The 20,827-nt window shown below is 41.7% G+C and overlaps 1 protein-coding gene across 1 annotated transcript in view; it reads left to right on the top strand.

Annotated features, from left to right (window-relative positions):
* Window positions 1-20,827, top strand: part of cers5 (ceramide synthase 5) — an 87,114-nt gene that overhangs the window by 40,186 nt on the left and 26,101 nt on the right. The window contains exons 5-8 of the mRNA XM_067976531.1: window positions 7,366-7,416; window positions 9,726-9,818; window positions 17,252-17,380; window positions 20,583-20,689. Of these exons, the coding sequence (XP_067832632.1) occupies window positions 7,366-7,416; window positions 9,726-9,818; window positions 17,252-17,380; window positions 20,583-20,689 (380 nt within the window). The remainder of the gene's footprint in view (window positions 1-7,365; window positions 7,417-9,725; window positions 9,819-17,251; window positions 17,381-20,582; window positions 20,690-20,827) is intronic.

The raw sequence follows: 20,827 nt of genomic DNA, 5'->3' as shown, positions 1-20,827 counted from the left end.
CAACCTGTTCATCAACTTTTAATATTTGAATGGTCTAATCATTAGTAAGATTTAAGAATACAAATCCATTTTACATTTTCGAACAATTGTTCCTTTACTATTTTAAAAATATTGCAAGGAAGGTTGACTGAATGTGTTAGATCACTAACTTGCAACCCACTTAATCAGTTGGAGATTTGATTTTATTGTAAAGTTTGCTAAGCACTACACACAAAATACACAGGTAACAAAAATAATCTGCTTTCTCCCATTGATCTTTGTCAACTGTATTTCTTGTGGACAGAATTTGGGAGCATTTATGGTTCTCTTTTTTTTGCACAAATTATTGGTAGAGGGAAGAGGAAGTAGTAGAGGGGGAGATAGAGATTAACATGCTCTTCAGAAAGAACAAACACAGTGAAGCGTGGCCCTGTTAGGCCGGTGTATCATGGAAAAGGAAGAAGCAGGTGCTGATTTTGAGTAGAATTGACCGATCTCCTGGACTGACCCCAGCTGCTTTGATGGTAGAACTGCAGCGAAGAGCTTGTACACAGAAATGAGGCTCCAGGGTATTGCTGTTTTTACTGATATTTATTTTTAAGTTTTTAATAATTGGATGGACCATTGCCAAACCTCGTGGTCTGTTGCTAAGCAACGGATGTAATTTTTTTATTTCCGGCTACCAAGCCGGTGACGTCGACGAAAGCTTCACTCTTCCAATTTGTGTTGGCTATTGGGCTGGGTCTGTGATTGTAAAAAAAGATTTAAAGGAGCATCTACCCTTACAACAGAAGTGTTTAACCAACTCCTGGGTTTGCCAAATACTGTAACCAGGCAGCGCAATTCATATTGCAGTAAATAATTGTATTGCTTACACGTTGTATCATTGTAACAAATCATGTCTGTCATTTTTTTTCCCCCTCAAGTGACTTTTTTTTGAAAAATTACTGTTCCAAACTAAACTGCATTTAGCAGTTCATCGAATCTCATCTTGTTTGTTCAGATGTAACTGCTGTTAACTCTCTCCAGCCTTATTGTAGCAAGTCTGGGCAAGATATGTTTTTTTTTCATGGCTATGTACACCTTTGTGTGAATAGTTTTCTGCAGTGACAGTAGTCTTTAGTGTGCAATACAAGACCAAAAATAGCCAAATTACCTAAGATTTGCTTTGTAACCTCAATGTACTTGTACAAAGAGTTTTCAACAGGCTCTGCCAAATACCCCTGTAGGCACCATAAACCATAATTTGTCAATTTTGAACAGTTATTAGTGGTGTCGGGTGGCTGCTACCAACTTTAATTTGCTTCCTCCCCTGACACCCCCCTCCCCCAACTAATTTTGTGGCTCAACTAGGGAAGGGTTTTGTGGTCCTGAGCACTTTTTTTTTTTAGGGGCTGCGTATTGGGGCAAAGAGAAATGTACTTTTTCCAATATTCTCCCACCTCTCCTGAAGGCTTAGGCCGCAATTCTATAAATGCTGATAGTGGTCTGGTACCTCAGCCAAGTGGCTGCTATTTGGGTGTGAGCCTCGACAGTGTTGCCAGGTTAATTCAGTTGTTGAGTATGCATATGTTGACATTGGGTGAGGAATGAATAAGTACCACTTGGGTGAGATACTAGAGGGTGCCCAGTACCCTTGGACCTGTACCCTAGCCTCCAGGATAAGGGGAGGGGGGAGTAAATTGGATGGGGGAGTGGAATTTTAAAAAAACTATTCCATTTATGTCTGCTTCAGCTCTAGAGACCGATTTGTCCCCTGCCTGCCCCAAATGCGTCATTGTAATGTTCTTTGCATTAGATGCCTGACTTTTTTAGGTGCGATAGTGTATGATTTCGTATGTAAAACGAAACAAACTTGCATGAAATTGTACATAAGCTGCCTATGGAAGAGGAGTTAGCATGGTTTTGGAATCGGGGATTCTTGTGTCTAATTGTGTACTGTGCCATAGGGAATGTGCATGCGTTAGTTAGAGTTCATTTGGATCTCGAGTCTTTTGAATTTGGAGGCTGTGGATTTGGAGTAATCTGACATGGGGGTGGAGAGTAGGGAAGAGTTTGTCATAAGCAAGTGACAGAATAATTTCTATATTTAGGAAAGCATGTTAAAAGAAAAAGGAAGCCCCAAGTTACAGCAGATAGTAATAAGAATAATTGAACCAGACTGTAACATCTATTACTTTCCAACGCATCTGGTCTTGATTCACAGCCGCTACTCTCCCATTCAGAATATGCTGGTGTAGCCACTTCTTTGTGATCTGCTTTTGTCTGCTCTTCATTGCTACCATTCCACACATTGCTAAATAATGTGGCAGGGTGTTAGAATGCTGATTCCTCTAGGCTGCAAAACCTCTCCACAGGGGAGTGAAGGAAAAATGTAATGAAGAATCGATCTAGGAAACAGACTTCTAGCAGATGCTTACTGCATTGTTGGCTGGCAAAGATTGCCCATGTTCTGAGACTAGTGATGCTGCATCCTATGAAGAAGGAATTTAAACAGCAGCAAGGTTGTTTTTGTTCTACAAATCTGGAGATCCCTCTCTTATTGTGAGTTTGTACAAGTTATTGTCACTTAGACTGTTGTAGCCAACCGAGAGCTGATTTTCATGGCCCTCATTCTTTACTGGATTTCAATGCAGATTCTTTTTTTAAACGCTCGGAAATTTAGATGAAGTGCCAAGGCCTGTAGTACAGGGCACCACCAAGATGAGCAAGATCAAGAAGTAATGATGAACTCATGCCAAGTTTGTTTTTTTTTTAAAAGCCTGACTCTTGGACGAAAAAGACAGAGGGAAGTGAGGAGTTTCGTAGTTTTGAGAAATGAGTTGGAGTAGGACTGTAATGTGTCTTGATTTCAACATTGATACAGGGGGGAGGAAATCTGTGTAAGACAATGTGTATGGAGCTTAATAGGAAGAAGATGGCAGTTCAGAGAAAGTGTTGACTGTAATAATGATGGCAACCAGAAAACTTGCAAGGTGGAGGTTAGAAGTGAGAGAAGGATCCAATATCTGACACTAAGCTTTTTCTTATATCCTGTGCAAGACGGGTTAGCAAGCCTCCCTAGAAATGAAAGTATACTTGTCCATTCCAATGTTGATGTTTTTGAGTTTACTTCTATGGGAATTGCTAGTTTTTGCCGAATTTCTTAATGAGTTGCATCTGTGCCTGTCACCAGAGTGCTATACAAGTTGCAATTGAGTTTGCAAAATAAACCAACTGCGGTGGGAAGGAACGTCATCCAAGAAGCAATTTGTTGAAATCACTCCATTAAGTTTGTTCTGGCAGAGGGGATTGTGCTCTTGCTGTGATGCACAATCTGGCAGAATTAGCTGAAATGTGTGTGTGAGAACAAACCAGGTTATCTTGTGTTTTTTTCTGTTCCACATTTTGCTTGCTTTGATGGAGAAATATACCATTCTTCCAATGTACACCTCTTCTTCTGCCATCCCGGCTTAGAACAGGAACTTGTCATCTGATGGAATTGCCAGCAGCAGTGCATGTCATGTCGCTGCAGGGCACTGTGCAATATATTTACAAATGCAGTATGCTGGGGGCTTTATGCTGGTGGGGGTTCAATGCTGTCAGCTAAATATTTTTTGGCTCCTCTTTCCTGCCAATTTTCTCCCCATCTAGCCTGAAGGTACTGACTCCTTGCAGGGTTACAGTTCCATGGGTGCTGGTCACCCTCTGATACCTCACCCAAGTGGCCATTCTTGTGATGGACACAGATACAACTGACATTTTGTGTTTGAGCTTATACAGTGAGCGTTGGTAGGCTATTCACAATAGGGCCTCGGCCCAACAATTTTCAGCTGCTTCATCAATGACCTTCCCTTGGTCATAAGGTCAGGAGTGGGCATTGCCTACAGCGAGACTTGGACAACATCCAGGCTTGGGCTGACAAGTGGTAGGTAACATTTGTGCCATTTAAGTGCCAAGCAATGATCATCTCCAACAAGAGGAGTCCCAACCACCATTCACCAGAGGCTTAACTGTACCAGTCATATGAACATCATGACTGCAAGAGCAGGGCAGAGCTTGGGTACTCTGACAAATTATTTACCTTCTGGTCCCTCAAAGCCTCTCCACAATCTACAAGACTGAAGTACTGGATGTGATGGAATACTCACCACTTTCCTGAATTGGTACAGCTGTAACAACACTCAAAGCTCAACATCATCCAGGACAGGATAGTCCGCTTGATCGACAACCCTTGCACCTTTTCCAGCACGCTGTGGCTGCAGTAACAGCTCACTACACTTCAATAGCACCTCCCTCCCCTGTGATCTCTACCAGTGTGAAGGACAAGAACAGCAACATTGTAGGAACGCCATCACCTCCAGTTGCACACCATCCTAATTTGGATATATATTGTCATTTCTTTTTCACTGGGTCAGAATCCTGGAATTCTCTACTAACACCGTTGTGGGAAAACCTTCGGCATAAGGACTGCAGCAGTTCAAGGAGAAGGCCCACCACCACCCTCGGCAACTAGGGATGGGCAATAAATGCGGCCTTGCCAGCGTCTCCCACATCCAAGAATAATTAATTTTCTTTAAAAATACATCACTAATGAGGGTCGGAAGATAGTGATCAGGAGTGGCAACGCTGGATGGCCTCCTACTATCAAATACTGGGCACTGAGGCCATAGCTTCCCTGTATTGCTGCTCTGTCTAACATCAGCTATCTCTGCATTGACCAGTGATTGTGCCTGAGACCTCCCTGGTCTGCATGACACAGCTACCTAATGGATAAAACTACAGTTTTTATTCCACACCCTACCACTGCATTCTTTCCACTTTAAAAAAAAAAGTTGAGCTTTAACATGCATTACTGGGTGAATGTGCGAGATCCTTGCAGTCAGAGGTCACGCATATTTTTAAATAATGTTCTTTCATCAATAAATAATCTTTTGCAGTCTAAACAATAATGGCTGATGTACAGCAATTTGTACAGGAAAACTTGCAGGCCTCATAAGGCTGATTTAATTCTGCAGTGACTGAAGTAGGGGCATTCTGTGGGGCCTCAATGAAGAATTTACTGCAGCTGAAGAGCTGCCATGCTTTGATGGATTTATCGCAGGACTATAAGAGCAGAACTTAAAGGCCTGGTATTTTGCAGTGTTTTCAGCATAATAGCTTTCTGCTCTCTTTTGATGTACAGAACCAAGGAACATTTTAATCTGTGAATACACTTATTTTTGTTCCCTTCCCTCCTCTTCTCCTCTCCAGTTGGTGTTGACCCTTTGCTGGACTACAATTATGCAGGTGCTCACTGGCATTTTTAACTAAATAGTGATTACCTGCAGGCTGTCTGACCATTGGGGAGGGAGGGGGCAGGAGAGAAGAGGAGAGGGAATCACGCGCACATTCTAGCAGGGGTCAATGAATAATCGTGAGGCTTCACACCACCCCCCACCCCCCCCCCCCCAAATAATCCAGGGGGCCTGAGGCCAATTTGTGTCCTATCTGCTCTGACTCGGCCCAGACCAGAGTAAAGCCGGGGCCTTCCAGCTTGGATAGTTCAGCACCTTACTTGTGTGGCACTTTTATCTACTAAACCATCAGGGGAGCTACACTGTCTCTTTCTTTTTCTATGCAGATCTCACTGGGCTATGTATCTCCGATAGCTGGAAAGACATGTGTGCAGGCAACCTGCTCCCAAGTCTCCACCAATGTTGTTTTTTAGCCAACTGTTGGGAGATGCATGATGTGGTTTAGTAACAATTATCATCCTGATGTTTTTCACCCCTCCTCATGGTAGGAATTTGGCTTGGATTGGAAACTGATGGAGTGGGGAATCAATCCTGCATCCCTCCACTTTTGTATTGTTATGTTGGTGTTTCACATGCTGCCTCCTTCCTGTCCCTCAAGGGGGTTGCTGAACAAGAGCATGTGGTACAATTACATGCTTCAATTTCCACTGAATACACTGCTCAGCATTGTTTTGTCACCTTGGGTGTTATACTCTTGCACGCAAAGTGTTAAGCTGCTTTGCTTCTTCCTGTCCTGTTTAGGCATGTTTACGTTAGCTGAATTAATTGTTCCTGTTTTGGGAGAGCCGCCTTAATGCCTTGCTATCTGCCTTTTAATATTTCCATCAAGTGCTGGTCTATAAATGTGTATGGCATGAAATGTGGAGAACTGGCAACACCTAGGAATCGTCGACCCTCACCCAATGGCAGATTCGTAAGAGTTGCCGTTTTGTGGGTCTGCAGTCCTTTCTGCTGGGTGGACATAGGGTCATTTACAGTGACTTGTAGCTGAGTAAGAGAGAACCCAGCGCTTGCTGTCAGCTGTGCTCCTATAATACAAGAGCACTGTTTGCCTGTCTCTGACACCGTTCTGATGTAGCACGTCTCTAGTGTTCACTTACTTGCTGCAAGTGAACCGATATTTTTGATGGCTGCTGCTAAAATGTTAACAAAGAGGAATTAGTGACCTGAGGATGAACCTTTGAGACCAGGTGAACCACACGTTTGCACTAACTTGACTGACTTTTCAGGCTCTACAACCATTCCATTCTAACCCCCCTCGAACACATTTCTAAGCCTGACCACATGTTGCAAAGTCATTTTTCTGCTGCTGCCCGCCGGTTTATGTCTTTAAGCAATGAATTTCTGTGAGTGATGTCAGCAGGTGATAGACCGCATTTATACAGCCAGTGAAGTACTTTTGAAGTGCAGTTACTGTTGTAATGTAGGAAACGCCAAATTTCGCACAGCAATGAGATAAATGACCCGACAGTCGTTTTTTTTTAGTGATGTTGGTTGAGGGATAAATATCGGTCAGGACACAGGGAAGAACTTCCCTGCTCTTCTTCGAATAGTGCCATGGGATCGTTTATATGCACGAGTGTAGACGGGCCTCGGTTTAACATCTCATCTGAAAGACGCTACCTCCAACAGTGCAGCACTCCCTCAGTACTGCATAGAAGTGTCAGCCTAGATTGTGTTCAAGTCTCTGGAGTGGGTTGTGAACCCACGACCTTCTGACTCGAGCGAGAGTGCTACTAGGGGTTGCTTTTAAGTGGAGCATGTAGCCTGCTCCAGTGTTAGTCTACCAATATGGGTGTAAACGCTACCTGTTTGTAGTTTTTTTTTTAAATTGTGCTTTCAGCAAATATGCAAAACCAGTGCTGTCTGCAGTTTTTGGGGCTGTGCGTTTACTCTGAAATGGGGTAGGTAGACAGACTAAAAGTTAAGGATGAGCTTTGTTCTTAGTTTCTAAATGTGGTAGTAATTTGCCCCCTTTCTTTGAGAAAAAAAAGGCGGGGGGGTGGGGCAGGGTGTGGAAGGAAAGAACATTTCTAAATGCTTTTTTTTTAGATACCAGTCCAGTATAATGGTTGCTGCTGTACCTAACTATGCCTCTGCTTTCTTCTAGGCTCCCTGGCTCTGGGATACACGACTTTGCTGGTATAACTATCCGTATCAGGTGAGAGCTGAACAATGGCGATCTCAACTCCATGTTTGTTTTTATTTTGAAAGTATGAAAAAGTAAACAACTATTGTATTTTGTTCAGTGGACAGTAACCTGCCTTTTGTCATCAAGAAACTAGTTTTTAATTTTTTCCTTTTTCTATTTAAATTTTAATAGTTTTTTGTATTTCAAATGTATATGTAAACAAAACCTCTCATTAGGGTTTGAGTTACTGATTTCACACCACAATAAAAAGGCTGTTTCGCACATGCTGCGAGCAGATGATTAGTTGAGGTGCCAGTTTCTAAACAACCTATATAAAGTGGGACAAATCTGAAAATGTATTACCCAGTTGCTGTACTGTTTGATCACCTGAAAGAGTTGCAGTCTAATCCACCTGTCTTGCGTTTGCCTTTTTGTCCAGGGACTGACTATTGTATTCGTAACCTGAGTGGCACAGATTAGTACTACAGTTTAGAGGCTGGTGTTAGCTACGCAAGTCCAGAAATAGAAATGATGCCTTTTTTAAAAAGCCCACCTAATATAATGTGTTTTTGAAGAAAGAACATTTAAATGAGCTTTCAGGGAGTTGTGGGCAGTCCAGCGGGTGGAACACTGCCTGTTCCTCTTTGGGATCAAGGTTTGAATTCAACCCACACTGGGATGAAAGAAAAACAGCAGATCAGATCAGGCAGCATCTGGAGAGAGAGAGAGAGAGAGTTAATGGGGGTGATTTTAAACCCCAAGAACAGGTGGGTTGGGGGCAGGTGGGAGTTGAAAATAGTTTTTTTTTTTGGGTCACGACAGCAAAATTTTCAGACTTGGCATTCCCAGTGGGAAGCCTGTACTTTTCCGCGCCGATGTTAAACCCGGAAGTAAAGCCAGGTTGCAGTCGCGACCCAGAAAACAACTATTTTCAACTCCCACCCACCCCCAACCCACCTGTTGGGGTTTAAAATCACCCCCAACGTTTCAGGTCGATAACCTTTCATCAGAACTCTGATGGGAATAACGTCTCCACCGACTGAAAGTCCTAGTTTTAGAAAAAAACCATAGGACTGCCTCAGTGTGGTTCAAAGTATTTTTTGGAACACAATAAGCTCTCTCTCTCATTTGACGCTCTTTGCTAGCCCCACTCAAACTATAAGGCAGTAATCTCCTCTACATCTTTTCCCTTTTTCTCCTTTTGCTAATGGAAATTCCTTGATTTATTTATATGTTTCTTGTATGTATCACTTTGCGCTCAAATACAACTGCCTTCCAAAATTACGGGGTAAATATAATGTGTGTAACCTAATACCGACTGGCTATGGAGCAGACTGCCAGATGTTTAACCATGCACTAGTGCTTGAACCAAATGGTGTATGCTCAAAAATAGTGGTCAGCCTGTTTCTCAAAGCAGGTTAAGTCTATATGATGTAGATTGGAACCCACAATGGGAATTTTTAAAAAAATTAAAAAGGTATTGGGAAGACAGGGATAGATACCTTTTTAGAAAATAAAAGGGGAGGAGATTGAATATATGTTGAAGCAAGTAAGTGTAGAACATGTACAAGCCAGGACCTTGTGTTGTGTGGTATTTACAGATGGTACACATTGGAAACCAGTGGTTTATAGAACATAGTGGTATCTGCCATGTAACTTGCAAGCACTGTATGGATGAGCCAAAGTATCAAGTTGGTTTTATTTAACCACCATTTGCCAGTGTGTACTTTTTTAATATATAGAATAGAAGTATTCTTTGAATGTGATTGTTTCTTTGTCATTGGATAAAATTGTCAACACTTAATAATCCATGTCATGTGTTGCAATTGAGTGTGCATTTGGAAGAATACCCATCTAATCAAACACCATACTATTACTGGCATGTTCCAAAGCTTCATTCCCCAATGTGAAAGGCTGGGTTTAATCGTTCCTAACTGGTGTCACTCGTGAAAAAGCTTCCATGATGCAAACCCCTATTTTCCTGACTGTATTTTAAAAAAAACATTTGAATTTCAAAGTTGTATTTTTTACTTTTATATAAAAAAATTGAAATACAACAAGGCCTTTGCATAACAATGCAAAATTTGATCAATTCATACCAATTCCGAGCTGACCCGATACATGCGTTAAGAGCTGTTAATTACATTTTGTTTCTAGGTAATTAAGAATGTTATATCTTTTTAAGAAGAGGCAGTACCCCTGAATAAGATGTGTTCAACTGTACCACTTCAAGTTCTTGTTACCCTATGTACGCAGTGCAAATATCATAAGTTATGTACCTTTTCACAGGACTATAAGTATACGTTGGCAATTGACTCTATTTTTGTCTTTTCCTACAGCAACTGCTATTTGACATGTATTATTATTACATAATGGAGCTGTCGTTCTACTGGTCATTGATGTTTTCACAGTTTACAGATATTAAAAGAAAGGTAAGCAGTTACCATCCTATTGAGTTCCAACCATCGGTGTAATATTTTCTGAAGTGCCAGTAATTGAAGCAGTGTGTAAATGCTGACCAGTTTATTTTTTTTTTAATTGTTTAACCTGCCTATTAACAGAACAAGAGTTCAATAACATCTCTTGTTCTGTTAATAAGTTGGTTTTAAACAAACCCGACCAGGCTATTTTTGTTTTCAAAAATGATTTCAATACCTTTTTTAAGAATGGTTGCAAAGAGAATTGAGTCACGCACACAGCCTGAAGTGAGTTTGGGGATGGTTCCATAACACAACTGCCTATAACTGGGTGCTGATTTAGCAGTTTTTCTTTGAGATTCTGAAAGCCTGATTGATGGATATAGGAAATATCAAACTAATGCAGTTGGAGCTACACTGCTGAGTTACAGGAACTTTACCTGTGCTGTAGCTAACTACTTCAATCCTGTGTAAATGGAAATATTTTTCTTTTTATATTTATTTAAAAAAAATTCTGATTTGCCATGTCTTTTTGTACCAATTTGTTTTAACAGAATATCTTGGCAGCAGGTGTACAGACAGTGTCTGGCTCCATTGTAAAGTGCTGAGTAAAGCTGCTGAACTGTTTGGTATCTTGATCACAACCTCGAAGCTTTTCATTGAGGAAGAACAATTGCAAGCAAAACCAATTTCTTTGTGATTGCTTCAGAATTAATTTCTCTGCTTAAGTAATTAACTAACAAACCTGTACTTGCTAAAGGCACAAAGAATTGACCTTCCCAGGCATTATCTGTGCTGCTCATTGAAAGAAGTGGCTAAAATGCTGGTGATATGCCCTTGTGGTTGTGGAACTAGGTGCAATGCCTGTGCTATGCTCAGACACCAGCTATATTTGGGAATGATTTTTCAGCAATTCTTGGGTTGCTAGATGAATGTCTTAGTGGAGCCTGACGCCCCCCCCCCCTGGAGACTCCCTTGTCCCATACTGCAGGACAAATCTTGTTAGCTCAGCAATAATACCAGTGTCTCACAGTTGTCTATAACTTGCTCATACAACCAGTCGATGGTTGGTTATATGATTTCTCTAGGGTTGACGTGACACAGGAAAGAATTTTAAACTGCACATTTTAAAAAATTCATTCTCTGGATACCGGCGTCCCTAGCAAGATTGGCATTTACTAGGCACTCGTTGCCCTGAGAAGATGGTGGTGGGCTGCCATCTTGAATCACCGCAGTCCTTGTAGCTTGTTATCCTTTGTCGCGGTTTCATACAACTGAGGCCACTTCAGAGGGCAGTTAAGAGTCAACCACGTTGGTATGGGACTGGAGTCACCTTTAGGCCAGACCGGCCATGTTTCCTTCCCTAAAGGATATTAGTGAACCAGTTGGGCTTTTATGACAATCAGATAGCTTCATGGTCACTTTTTTTTTTATAACTGAATTCAAACTCTTAAACTGCCATGGTGGGATTTGAACTCGTGTTCTCTGGATTATTAATCCAGGCTTCTGGAATATTAGTCCAGTAACAGTAACCACTGTGCTACTGTACCCAGCTTGAAGTGACTTCTATACCACTGCGAACAATAAATTGGATTTGGGATTTGTCTCCAGCTTTCCCTATGTAGTGAGTTCCCAAATGCAGCTAGTCAGTCGAGGAGAGGTGGGTGGGACAACTCTGGTTACTTTTGCGCATTTTAATGGTGAGCTGCCGAACGGCATTTCCAGAGGCTTTGTAAAGGATGGGTGATTCTTTTTTTTTTCCTGCTCAAAAAGTGGGTGGGAAGGAAACATAAACTTGTGCATCTTAAGTTTTCAGCCATACTTTTGAGTGGTGCTTACCACTGTTTTGTGCTCTCCTGAGCTGTCCTGTGCAGTCTAGCATTACTGTTATGCTTTCAGCTGTCTTATACAGATTCCCATCCCTAATCCAAACTACTGCATGAAGCAAACCATACCGTGTCGAAGTGCATTAGAAAACGTTCTACTTTGCTCTAGATGCAAAAGCACTGGCTTCATATTGTTCCCTATATTCTTGTATCTAGAATGTGTAGGAATGTTATTGGGGACTGCCTTTATCTATTTTGCTTTCATGAGTGTGAGCCATCGGTGGACTGCACTCTTAACAAGAGGTTGTGCACTCTGAAAGTTCTGAGTTTGATTTTTTTTTTGTTAAATTTAATTGGTATCAAGTAATATTCAGTAAATAACTTCTAGGAAAGGAATGGTTCGGAGTGCTGTGGCTCTACTAATATACTAATCGCAACTTCAATCCCTAATAAATTCGCTTCTGTGGAACTTAATTTTGATTTTAAAGTTAAACATTGAAATACCTTTCCTCACGAAAAGCTGCCTGACAAGCTCCCTGATGGCTCGTTGAGTTTATCCGCTGAGTCATAAAGACCAGGAAGGCCCCAGGTTTGATCTCTAGTCTGTACTGAATTAGTTGATCTCAGCAGGGATGTCTATGCTTGACAAACTTCACAGAATTCTTTTAGGAAGACATGGTAGATGAAGGAAAATGCAGTAAATGTAGTGTACATGAACTTTAGGAAAGCCTTTGACAAGGCACCACATGGGAGATTACTAATTATGATTAAGGTGTATGGAATTAGGGGGGAGGAAGGATAACAAACTAGATTTTAAAACTTTTTAGGGAAAAAGAGTAGAAATTAAGGATGATTTTTCAGATTGCTTGGAAGTCAATAGGGGTGTCCCACAGGGTTCAGTTCTGGGGCCACTTCTGTTCACTGTGCACATCAATGATTTTGATATAGACCTAGAGGGAGCGGTGTCAAAATTTGCTGCTGATAGTGAAACAGGAGGTACAGTTAATTATTTAAGACCAAAGGAAGCTGCAATGAGATATTGAGAAGATGGAAGAATGGGCTAAAAAGTGGAATTCACAATGTCAGTAAGTGTGAGGTGTTATATTTTGGTGACGCCAAGGGGAGAAATTTTGTTTGGGGGGGGGGGGGGGGGGGTGGGGGGCAGGGGTAAAGGAAAAACTCGGAAATCTCAGGGGGTGATTTGCCCTCTGGCTGTCTTTTGCACCCCCCTCAGAACTAGTTACAGAATGGGAAAGGAATCCAGTCCTTTTCTTGCCTGACCTCTGGAGTGGGTAGGTTTTTGTTTAAACCAAAAAAGGAAACTGTATAAAATGGCTTGTCTCAATGTTTAAAGTAAAAACTAACATCTTTGGTTTGGATAGAGTCTTATGACCAGTCAGCTGCATGTCATATGAATCTAATATTTGATAAATTAATTATCTTGGCTCAAAATTAAAGACAGTATGCAAGCTAAATGATCTCAGCTCAAATAATCACGTGCTACATTTTTAGCTCCAACTCAGCTGTGCTTTCTAAAAGTACTATAATGTCATTTAATATCCTATTAGTGCTATTTCCTGCCAGAAACTAAGCTGAGAAGTTCAGGGATCCAATCTTGGCTGTGGTCAGAAACATCTCCATTCAAGTGTAGTAATCAGCTAATATTTCCAATTTGGTGCAGTGTGGGTTTGATGTGCTACTGCAGATAAATTTAAATGTGTAAAAAGTGTATTGACATCAACTACAAAGTGATGTACAGATAGAGACTTTGGGACTGATCAGTTTTTTAAAAATTACCTTTTTTTTATTTCCCCCTTTGAGTTTCCCAGGACACCCTGGCAAAGATGGCTGGTGACCTGCTAGGGCTCTGGTAATGAATACCGTCCCACACGGAGTCTGGTTCCTGGCAGATGGCACAGGGTGTGACTCCCTTTTCTCTTCTAACCCCAGTCTCCCTCTCCACTCTTCCTGCCCCCCTCCCCCTCCCCCTCCCCCCAATCTCCCCAACTCCTGAATGTGCTTGGTTCCCACTTTGTTCCTTCCCACGGCAGATATGGTTCAGGTCAGTAGCTCATTGTGTTTGGAATTGCAGGTGTGACCTATTGTCCTACACTCTATGGGATGAGGTGTTGTGTGAGATAAAGCCCTACTAGTGATAGTGTTATGAAGTCTGGTGTAATTGGAGCTGTGTTTTTAAAACAGCAAAACCTCATTGGCACATTGTATTAATAGTTCACGGGCGGTGGGTTGGTGAGATCTGGGTTATCCTCAAAGTAAGGACATCTGGTATGTGGTAATGCAGCTGGTTGGATTCCCAACACCTTGTGCCATCGACTTGCACACGTCCTCTCCACATGAGTTCCCAATTTTGCCAGTGCTGCTGTGAAGAGGTGTTGAGTGGAAGCTCAGTATTTCCCAACGGGGGGAGGAAGAACTAGTTTCCCCCCTCCTAAGCTGCTTTTGCTTACCTCTTTCTGTTCGGCTTCCCTCCTTCCTGGCTTTAGAACAACACTGATGGATATCCAAGGGCAAGTTAGCCACCCTCTTGGTTGGGAAAGATACATAATGTAGGGAAACCCAGAGAGGTAGAGGATAAGTAATTTTAAAAAGAGGGTGTCTCACCCTTAGAAAATGGGAGGTTCTAAGACAAACTAGTCTTGTATAGTCGCTAAAAGCCTCACTAATAGTACAGGTCAGACTGGACATTTGGGAGAACGTGTATGTTCTAGATTGTGTTAGCAACTAGTAACAAACTATGACCATCTCCAACTTTTGTCTATAAACTGTACTTAAAGTGGAGACAAAACCCCTTTTGTCACTGGTGTAGTGTGGCTGGTTGCATTCAGCTTCCTGCTATTTCTGCCTATTGAACATCATTTGTTCATGCTGCTGCCGCCATTTCATGCTGACTGATTCTTTCATCTGCAGTTGATTGAACCGCTTCCTCTTGGCTTGCTTTTTTTTTATTGCCATCATTTTTCCACCTCAACATCCGTTCACTGTTCGTAGCCACGGCAATGTGCCCTGACCTCTGACTGGTGACAGGGGAATCGGCATTTCTTCAATGTGTTTAGAGTTTTGCCCAGTATTTTGTGCTTTTTCTTTGCCTTGTTAGTCTTTGTGCTTAGTTAGCTTCCTCTTTAATCCTCTTTAATCCTGGATCAGTCTGCATGCTATCACTGTGGATGGGAGGTTGCCCATACCGTAGTTCCAGTTCATAGCCTTGCCATCAGTGAGAGGTGCCAAATAGATGTTAGGCACATGCTCTCTGGAACATCTCCCAAGCAGCATTGCAGAGGCCTCTCCTTCTCCCCAGTTGAGTGAATCCTCATCATAGCTTGTTGTAAAACAGCAGGCCCCGACGAGGGCTGTTTATGCCAACATCTACATGTACGTCTTCTACTGCAGTCTTGGTACGTGTTGTCAGACTTGGTTTCTCCCGTAGCTAGCTGCAGTGGGCGATTAACTGGTCACAATGTAAATGTATCTGACTCGACTCCATTGAGTGTGAGAGGAAGATCAAGAATTGGTAGAGGGAGAGGAAAATAGAAATTGAAGAGCACTCTTAATTATCATAAATTAGAATGACTTGAATTGTGCAGGTTTCTGACTTTGTGTACCAGATGTTGATTGTCTTCTGTTGACTTGAAACTACAAATGGCATCATCTCGAGTGGGACTGAATGCAGACCAGAAGACCCTGGTTTGATTCCCAATCTGAGTGAGTTGATCGCAGCTGGGGCATCCATTAGAGTACTGTGCCTCTAGATTTGGAATGGGGAAAATGAGTTAGGGACCTAGGTTGCAAAGAAACTTTGGCTGTGAAATGACACCACGGGCTACTATTGTAGGAACAAAACACAGCTGTCTGAAATTCCTCTGCCTGCTATTTTAGCGGAAACATTAACCCACATAGGGCTGTAATATAACTTTCTGGTTCAGATGATGTTTCTAAACTGCTCAACTTTTATTTAATGGATTAACAATTCTGCTAAAATAGATGATGGATTTCAGGCAAACATTTTTTGCACTAGTAAGCCAAGGTACAACATCAGGGCCTCTGTGTAAATCGGGCCAGTGATAAGAAAAGTACAGACATGTGAAAGTCCTCTTGTACTTAATGTTTCATTTATAAACCAAGAGAATTATTCCCTTTCCCTCTTCCCCACCTAATAAGTTCGCTGCAATATGGCCTTCCTGCTACTAGATGGCACTAGTTCCCAGAATAAAGTTCACATTTTGTGGGGAGAAAATGTAAGAAAAAGATCTAATCAGTGTTTTAGCCATTTTTCATCAAAAGATTGACCAAACCTACATGATCTCTTGAAGCCTTGTGATTTTAGCTATACATGGTGACCTTGATTTGTGTCTCATCTGAATCCGAAATTATATAAATGTCTTGTAGAACCTTTTTTAAAAAAAACACAAAACTAAAAGCAGATTAAATGGATGACTGTGATTTTTGTTTGTAACATTGAATTTTCATCTGAATTTAATTTTTTTAAATGAATAAAAATTCTCAAAATTAAAGTTTTAAAAACTGAAAATAAACATTTAACATACTGTAGATTTTTTTTCAAGTCTGAGACAACTAGGGGTAGTTAAGGGAAACTGCACCGATGCATTTATTTGCACCACTTCAAAATCATGACGTCACATACAGAAAAAGCTGGAAATACACAGCAGGTCAGTCAGCATCTGTGGAGAGAACAGTTGGTCATTATTTCGGGTCCACACCCTGTGTTAAAATCATACATCACAGAAGGAGGCTATTCAGCCCATTGTGCTTATACCGGCTCCACAAATGCTGATTGACCTGCTGAGTTTCCACATTTTCCTGTTTTTGTTTGAATTCCAGCATCTGCACTATTTGTGCTTTTAGTTAAGATGATTTTCACATGATGATTTTGATGGGTTGTTTTTGTTTAGGGTGGGAAGCCAGGAGTTTTGGTCAAAATGTTTTGATCTAGATTTGATGTGGGTTTTTTTAAGTTGATGGTGATGAGATTTTACACCAAAGATAATAGAATTGCATTTGTATAGTTGAATATTTCTGATCTTGAACACTGAAAGTGTAACCACTTTTGTGTGTGCCACTGTATGGGTTCTATTGCTGAAGTGCATCAAGTTGCCCTTCAACCCTGTGTAGTCCACATAGTTTGTACTGGAATAAATCTTAGGACATACTCTACTGTGGGGTGAATCTGGTAGTATTCCCTCACTATCATGCTACTCCCTGACGAATAGAACCAGTTGATCAGCTGGATCCAGGCTGCTGCCAATAACCAGCCACTAGGAGGGATGTGTGATATCGGCACTAGGTGGCTGTCTTCTTTCACCCCCGCCCCCACCAAACCCTTGAGTTGTTTCTGCTCAGTGCCTCTCAGATCTGGCTGAAATCTGAAACACTCCATGTGGAGAATCATGGCACAAATTCCTCCCCACCTCCTGTGACTCTGTGGTATGTTATGTTGATGCACAGAGAAAAAGTAAATGTACAGTGGGAGGAAGAAATAGTCCAGCAGCTACTAATTTAAGAGTGGATCACTCCTATCTATATGGCACAGTATCTGTACAAAGTGTTCCGTTAATAGTCTATTGATGACCACCTTTTTTCTTGCAGGACTTTCTTATTATGTTTCTCCATCACCTTGCAACAGTTGGATTAATCACATTTTCTTATGTCAACAACATGGTGCGTGTAGGAACTCTCGTCATGTGCCTTCATGACTCTTCTGATTTCCTTTTAGAGGTGAGACTATTCTGTTGCATAGTGCTGATATTACTGACTGGTAATCACTCCTGGGTATCCATGATTCTCCATAGTATCTATACTGGCTATAGAATCTCCTTGCATCAATTACATTTAGTTCTTGATAAATTTACTGCAGTAATCTGTGAGCGGCTTTAATCAGGAATGTGGAAAGCACTGACGTGCTGGTGAATTGCCACAAGCAAACACAAAACTGGAAGAAAGATCCCACGGAAAGTGGAAGCTGTAAATTGTTAAAGGTCGTGGGGGGGGGGATATCAAACTGATTGAGTCTGTAATCTAATTTTCTGTGTCCGGACCTTTTACTCCTGTGGTTTTGTGGGCCTGGGATTGCGTGAGAATAGCAACCCCGGGCCTTACCCACTCTAAAGACCCCCAGCTGTCACCTTTTCTAATAATAGCAAATTGGATGATGGTGGAAGATGAAGGTGCGCATTGAGTGTTCTTAAAATGAGCATCTCAATCAAAGGAAATCTGAAGTTTGGGCTTTTATTATCTTAATCTGCAGAATCTGATTAAGTTTCCACCCACCTAATGTTTGATACTGAGGCTTGTTTTCTGTGTGTGCCAGGATCAATTAAACTTTGCTATTTAAAGTTCTGTATGACTTTTGGTCCCCTAAAATTTCAACCCCAGTGAACCACCACTTGTCCACTTGAGACTAGGGTGAGTGCAGCTGTACACGCTGGGTATTTGCTCAGTGCCTTCTCATGGTGACGTGGCTGAGATTTGGACTTCAGTGTGTGGGATTGCAAGTGCCAATTGGCATAGCATGTTGAGTCTGAGTATATTGTACAGCTCCTGATGGACCTTGTGTGGGTGGCATAGTGAGATAGCACATCGTCTTTTCAGCTCTAGGACCTGAGTTTGAATTCAATGAGAGGTTGAAAGTCTCTTTATCTGTGCCAGCAGTGAGGGTTCTAAATGAGATGAGTTTAGATGGTCTTAATGCAATTTTTTCATTGGCATGAGCCCACCTAATTGCCCATAAATACATGCAAATTGACTATCCCACAGGATTGTTATATTGACAGTCACGTGCACTAGGAAATGCTCTTCAGAGGTTGGGATTAAGATACTTTTGGGGCAGAGTAGAGGGAGCTTTATTCTGCATCTGGCCTGGTCTGAGTGCTTGATGCTGACCCTGTGCATTGGGTGCTGTTGCCTTCACTAGTACTGCAAAATCCAAAAAATGGACAAAAATGTAAGTGGACTCAGTTAATATAGGGGTTAAATAACACACATCAGCAAAGGCTGGAATTATTCCAAAAATAGTCATCCTTGGCAAACTCTCCAAAGGAAATAGTGTTGCTTGAGTGAATACTAATGGTAGTGCTGATATGACACGGCTCTTTGCCAGAGTTTGCGCAGATGAAAAATGCACTGAGCTGGTGCCTAATTTGAATCCAGAGTAGAGAAACTACAACTTCAACAACAGCAATAACTACTTATATTTATATAGTGCATTTCATGTTATGAAATGTCTCTAGGTGAGCGGTGGACACTGAGCAGGAATTGTGGGGTGACAGAAGACACAGTTAGAGGTAAGTTTTGAGGAGGTTTTTGCAGATGGGGAAAGAGGTAGTCAGGGGCAGAGGACTTGAAAGTGAATTGAAGTGCAGGGTTGAAGACTCTGCCATTAGTGGAGGGGGGGAGAAGGGGTTATGCAGTAGACAAGACTCTGAAAATTGGGGGATCTGTTGGGTTGGTTGAAGAGTGCAGGGCAAAGGAGAGGTAAGACCATTAAGGGACTTGAAGATGAAGTTGAAGATTTTGAAGCCAGTGGCTGGGACCAGGGAGCCACAGAGGTTGGTGAGAATGGGGGTGAATGGTGTGTGGGATAGGATGTGGTCTATGTTCTATGACTGCAGGTTTCTGAATGAGTTGAAATTTTTGTTTGATGGAACGGCGGGGGGGGGCCTGCAGGAGTATGTTTAAGAAAAAGCATTTCAGTGGCAGTAAGAGTGAGGTGCAGGGCATAGACAGGAGGTATTTGAGGTGGAAGTGGGAGCCAAACAAGATTGCTTTGGTCTTGCCAGTGTTGAGCTGAAGAAAGTTTTGCCTCATCCATTATTTTCACTAATCGAGCAACTGCTGTAATCTGTCTGGAAATGTATACGGATTAATTCTGTACAAACTTTTTTTCATTATCCCACGGTGTTTGTAGTTAGCACAATTATGTTTGTGATAACTACTATAGATGCACACTTAATGTTAAATATTTTGGAAATCTCTGATGTTGTGAAGGAATAAGTTAGTGATTGACTCAACTGTAGGTATCGAGATTGAGGGTTTGAACAGTTGCTTGAGGCAGAGATCAGACAGGGAAGAGAGAAATTGTTTCCACTTTACAAAACTGCTCTGTCTTGCAGCCTCTTGCTTTGCTGTTGATTTAAGAGGCTGAATGGCAATCAACAGCCTTCCAATTCTCTCATCTCTCTGCCCAAGCCCTTGAATTTCATGTCCACTGACTTATGAAAGTCACAATTTTGGGGAAGCGAAGAAGTTTGAAGTTCTAAAACTGGTCTTTGTGAGATGGTCGCAATGGTATTGAAACATTTTACTTCTCCCCTCTCCCCTCCCCCCCCCCCCCCCCCCCCCTTTTCAAACTTTAAACTACAAAATGACGCAATTGCAATTGGGGGTGGATTGCATCCTCAAAGTTGCCAATTGGGGGAAACTGAAAGAGATAAGCCACATGCCATTTTCATAATGTTATCCAAATGGTATGGTGATGTATTGGGAGGGCATTTGGCTTGTAAAGAAACCAAGATTTGCCAACTACTCTTGTGAGCAGTGCTCACTTTTAAATCCCCCCCCCCCCCCCCCCCCCCCCAAATAAAATTTGGAGCACAGTTTACAACTGGTGCTTTGTCTTGCATATATTTTAGCAAACAGCTTGTATGTGAAGTCATATTATTGTCCTACTTTTCAGGTAAGTCAAAGCTGGACTGAAATAGAATTCTGAGAGTGAATGCAGAGCTGCCTTAATCTCTAGGGTTCCAAATTAATTTCAAAATGTACTGAGCAGGACATTATTTAAAAGGTTGGAGAAGCTGGTTTTATTTTTCATTTTGTCATTGTTTTCTAAGGTGGCCTTGATCTGCTCAATTTCATCTCTCTTCCCATGAGCTCTGTTTTACAATATACTAATGAGCCCTTTTCCTGCTTTTCTTCACAGGCTGCTAAATTAGCTAATTATGCCAAGTATCAAAGACTTTGCGACTCGTTATTTGTGATGTTTGGTTTTGTCTTCGTCAGCAGTAGGCTTGGCATTTACCCGTTCTGGTGAGTAAAAGCCACATGTGGTTTAGTGTATAGGGTTTTCAAACTGGGGCCCTTGAGGTGAGGGGGTGGGGTGGTCTGTGAGGTCTTCTGATTTCTATATTTGACTTGCAAGCATGTTATTTCTCTTGCTGTATAGTA

This window comes from Heptranchias perlo, chromosome X (genome assembly GCF_035084215.1).
Source record: "Heptranchias perlo isolate sHepPer1 chromosome X, sHepPer1.hap1, whole genome shotgun sequence".
In the NCBI taxonomy this organism is placed as follows: Eukaryota; Metazoa; Chordata; class Chondrichthyes; order Hexanchiformes; family Hexanchidae; genus Heptranchias; species Heptranchias perlo.
This window is presented reverse-complemented; position numbering and strand designations above follow the sequence as displayed.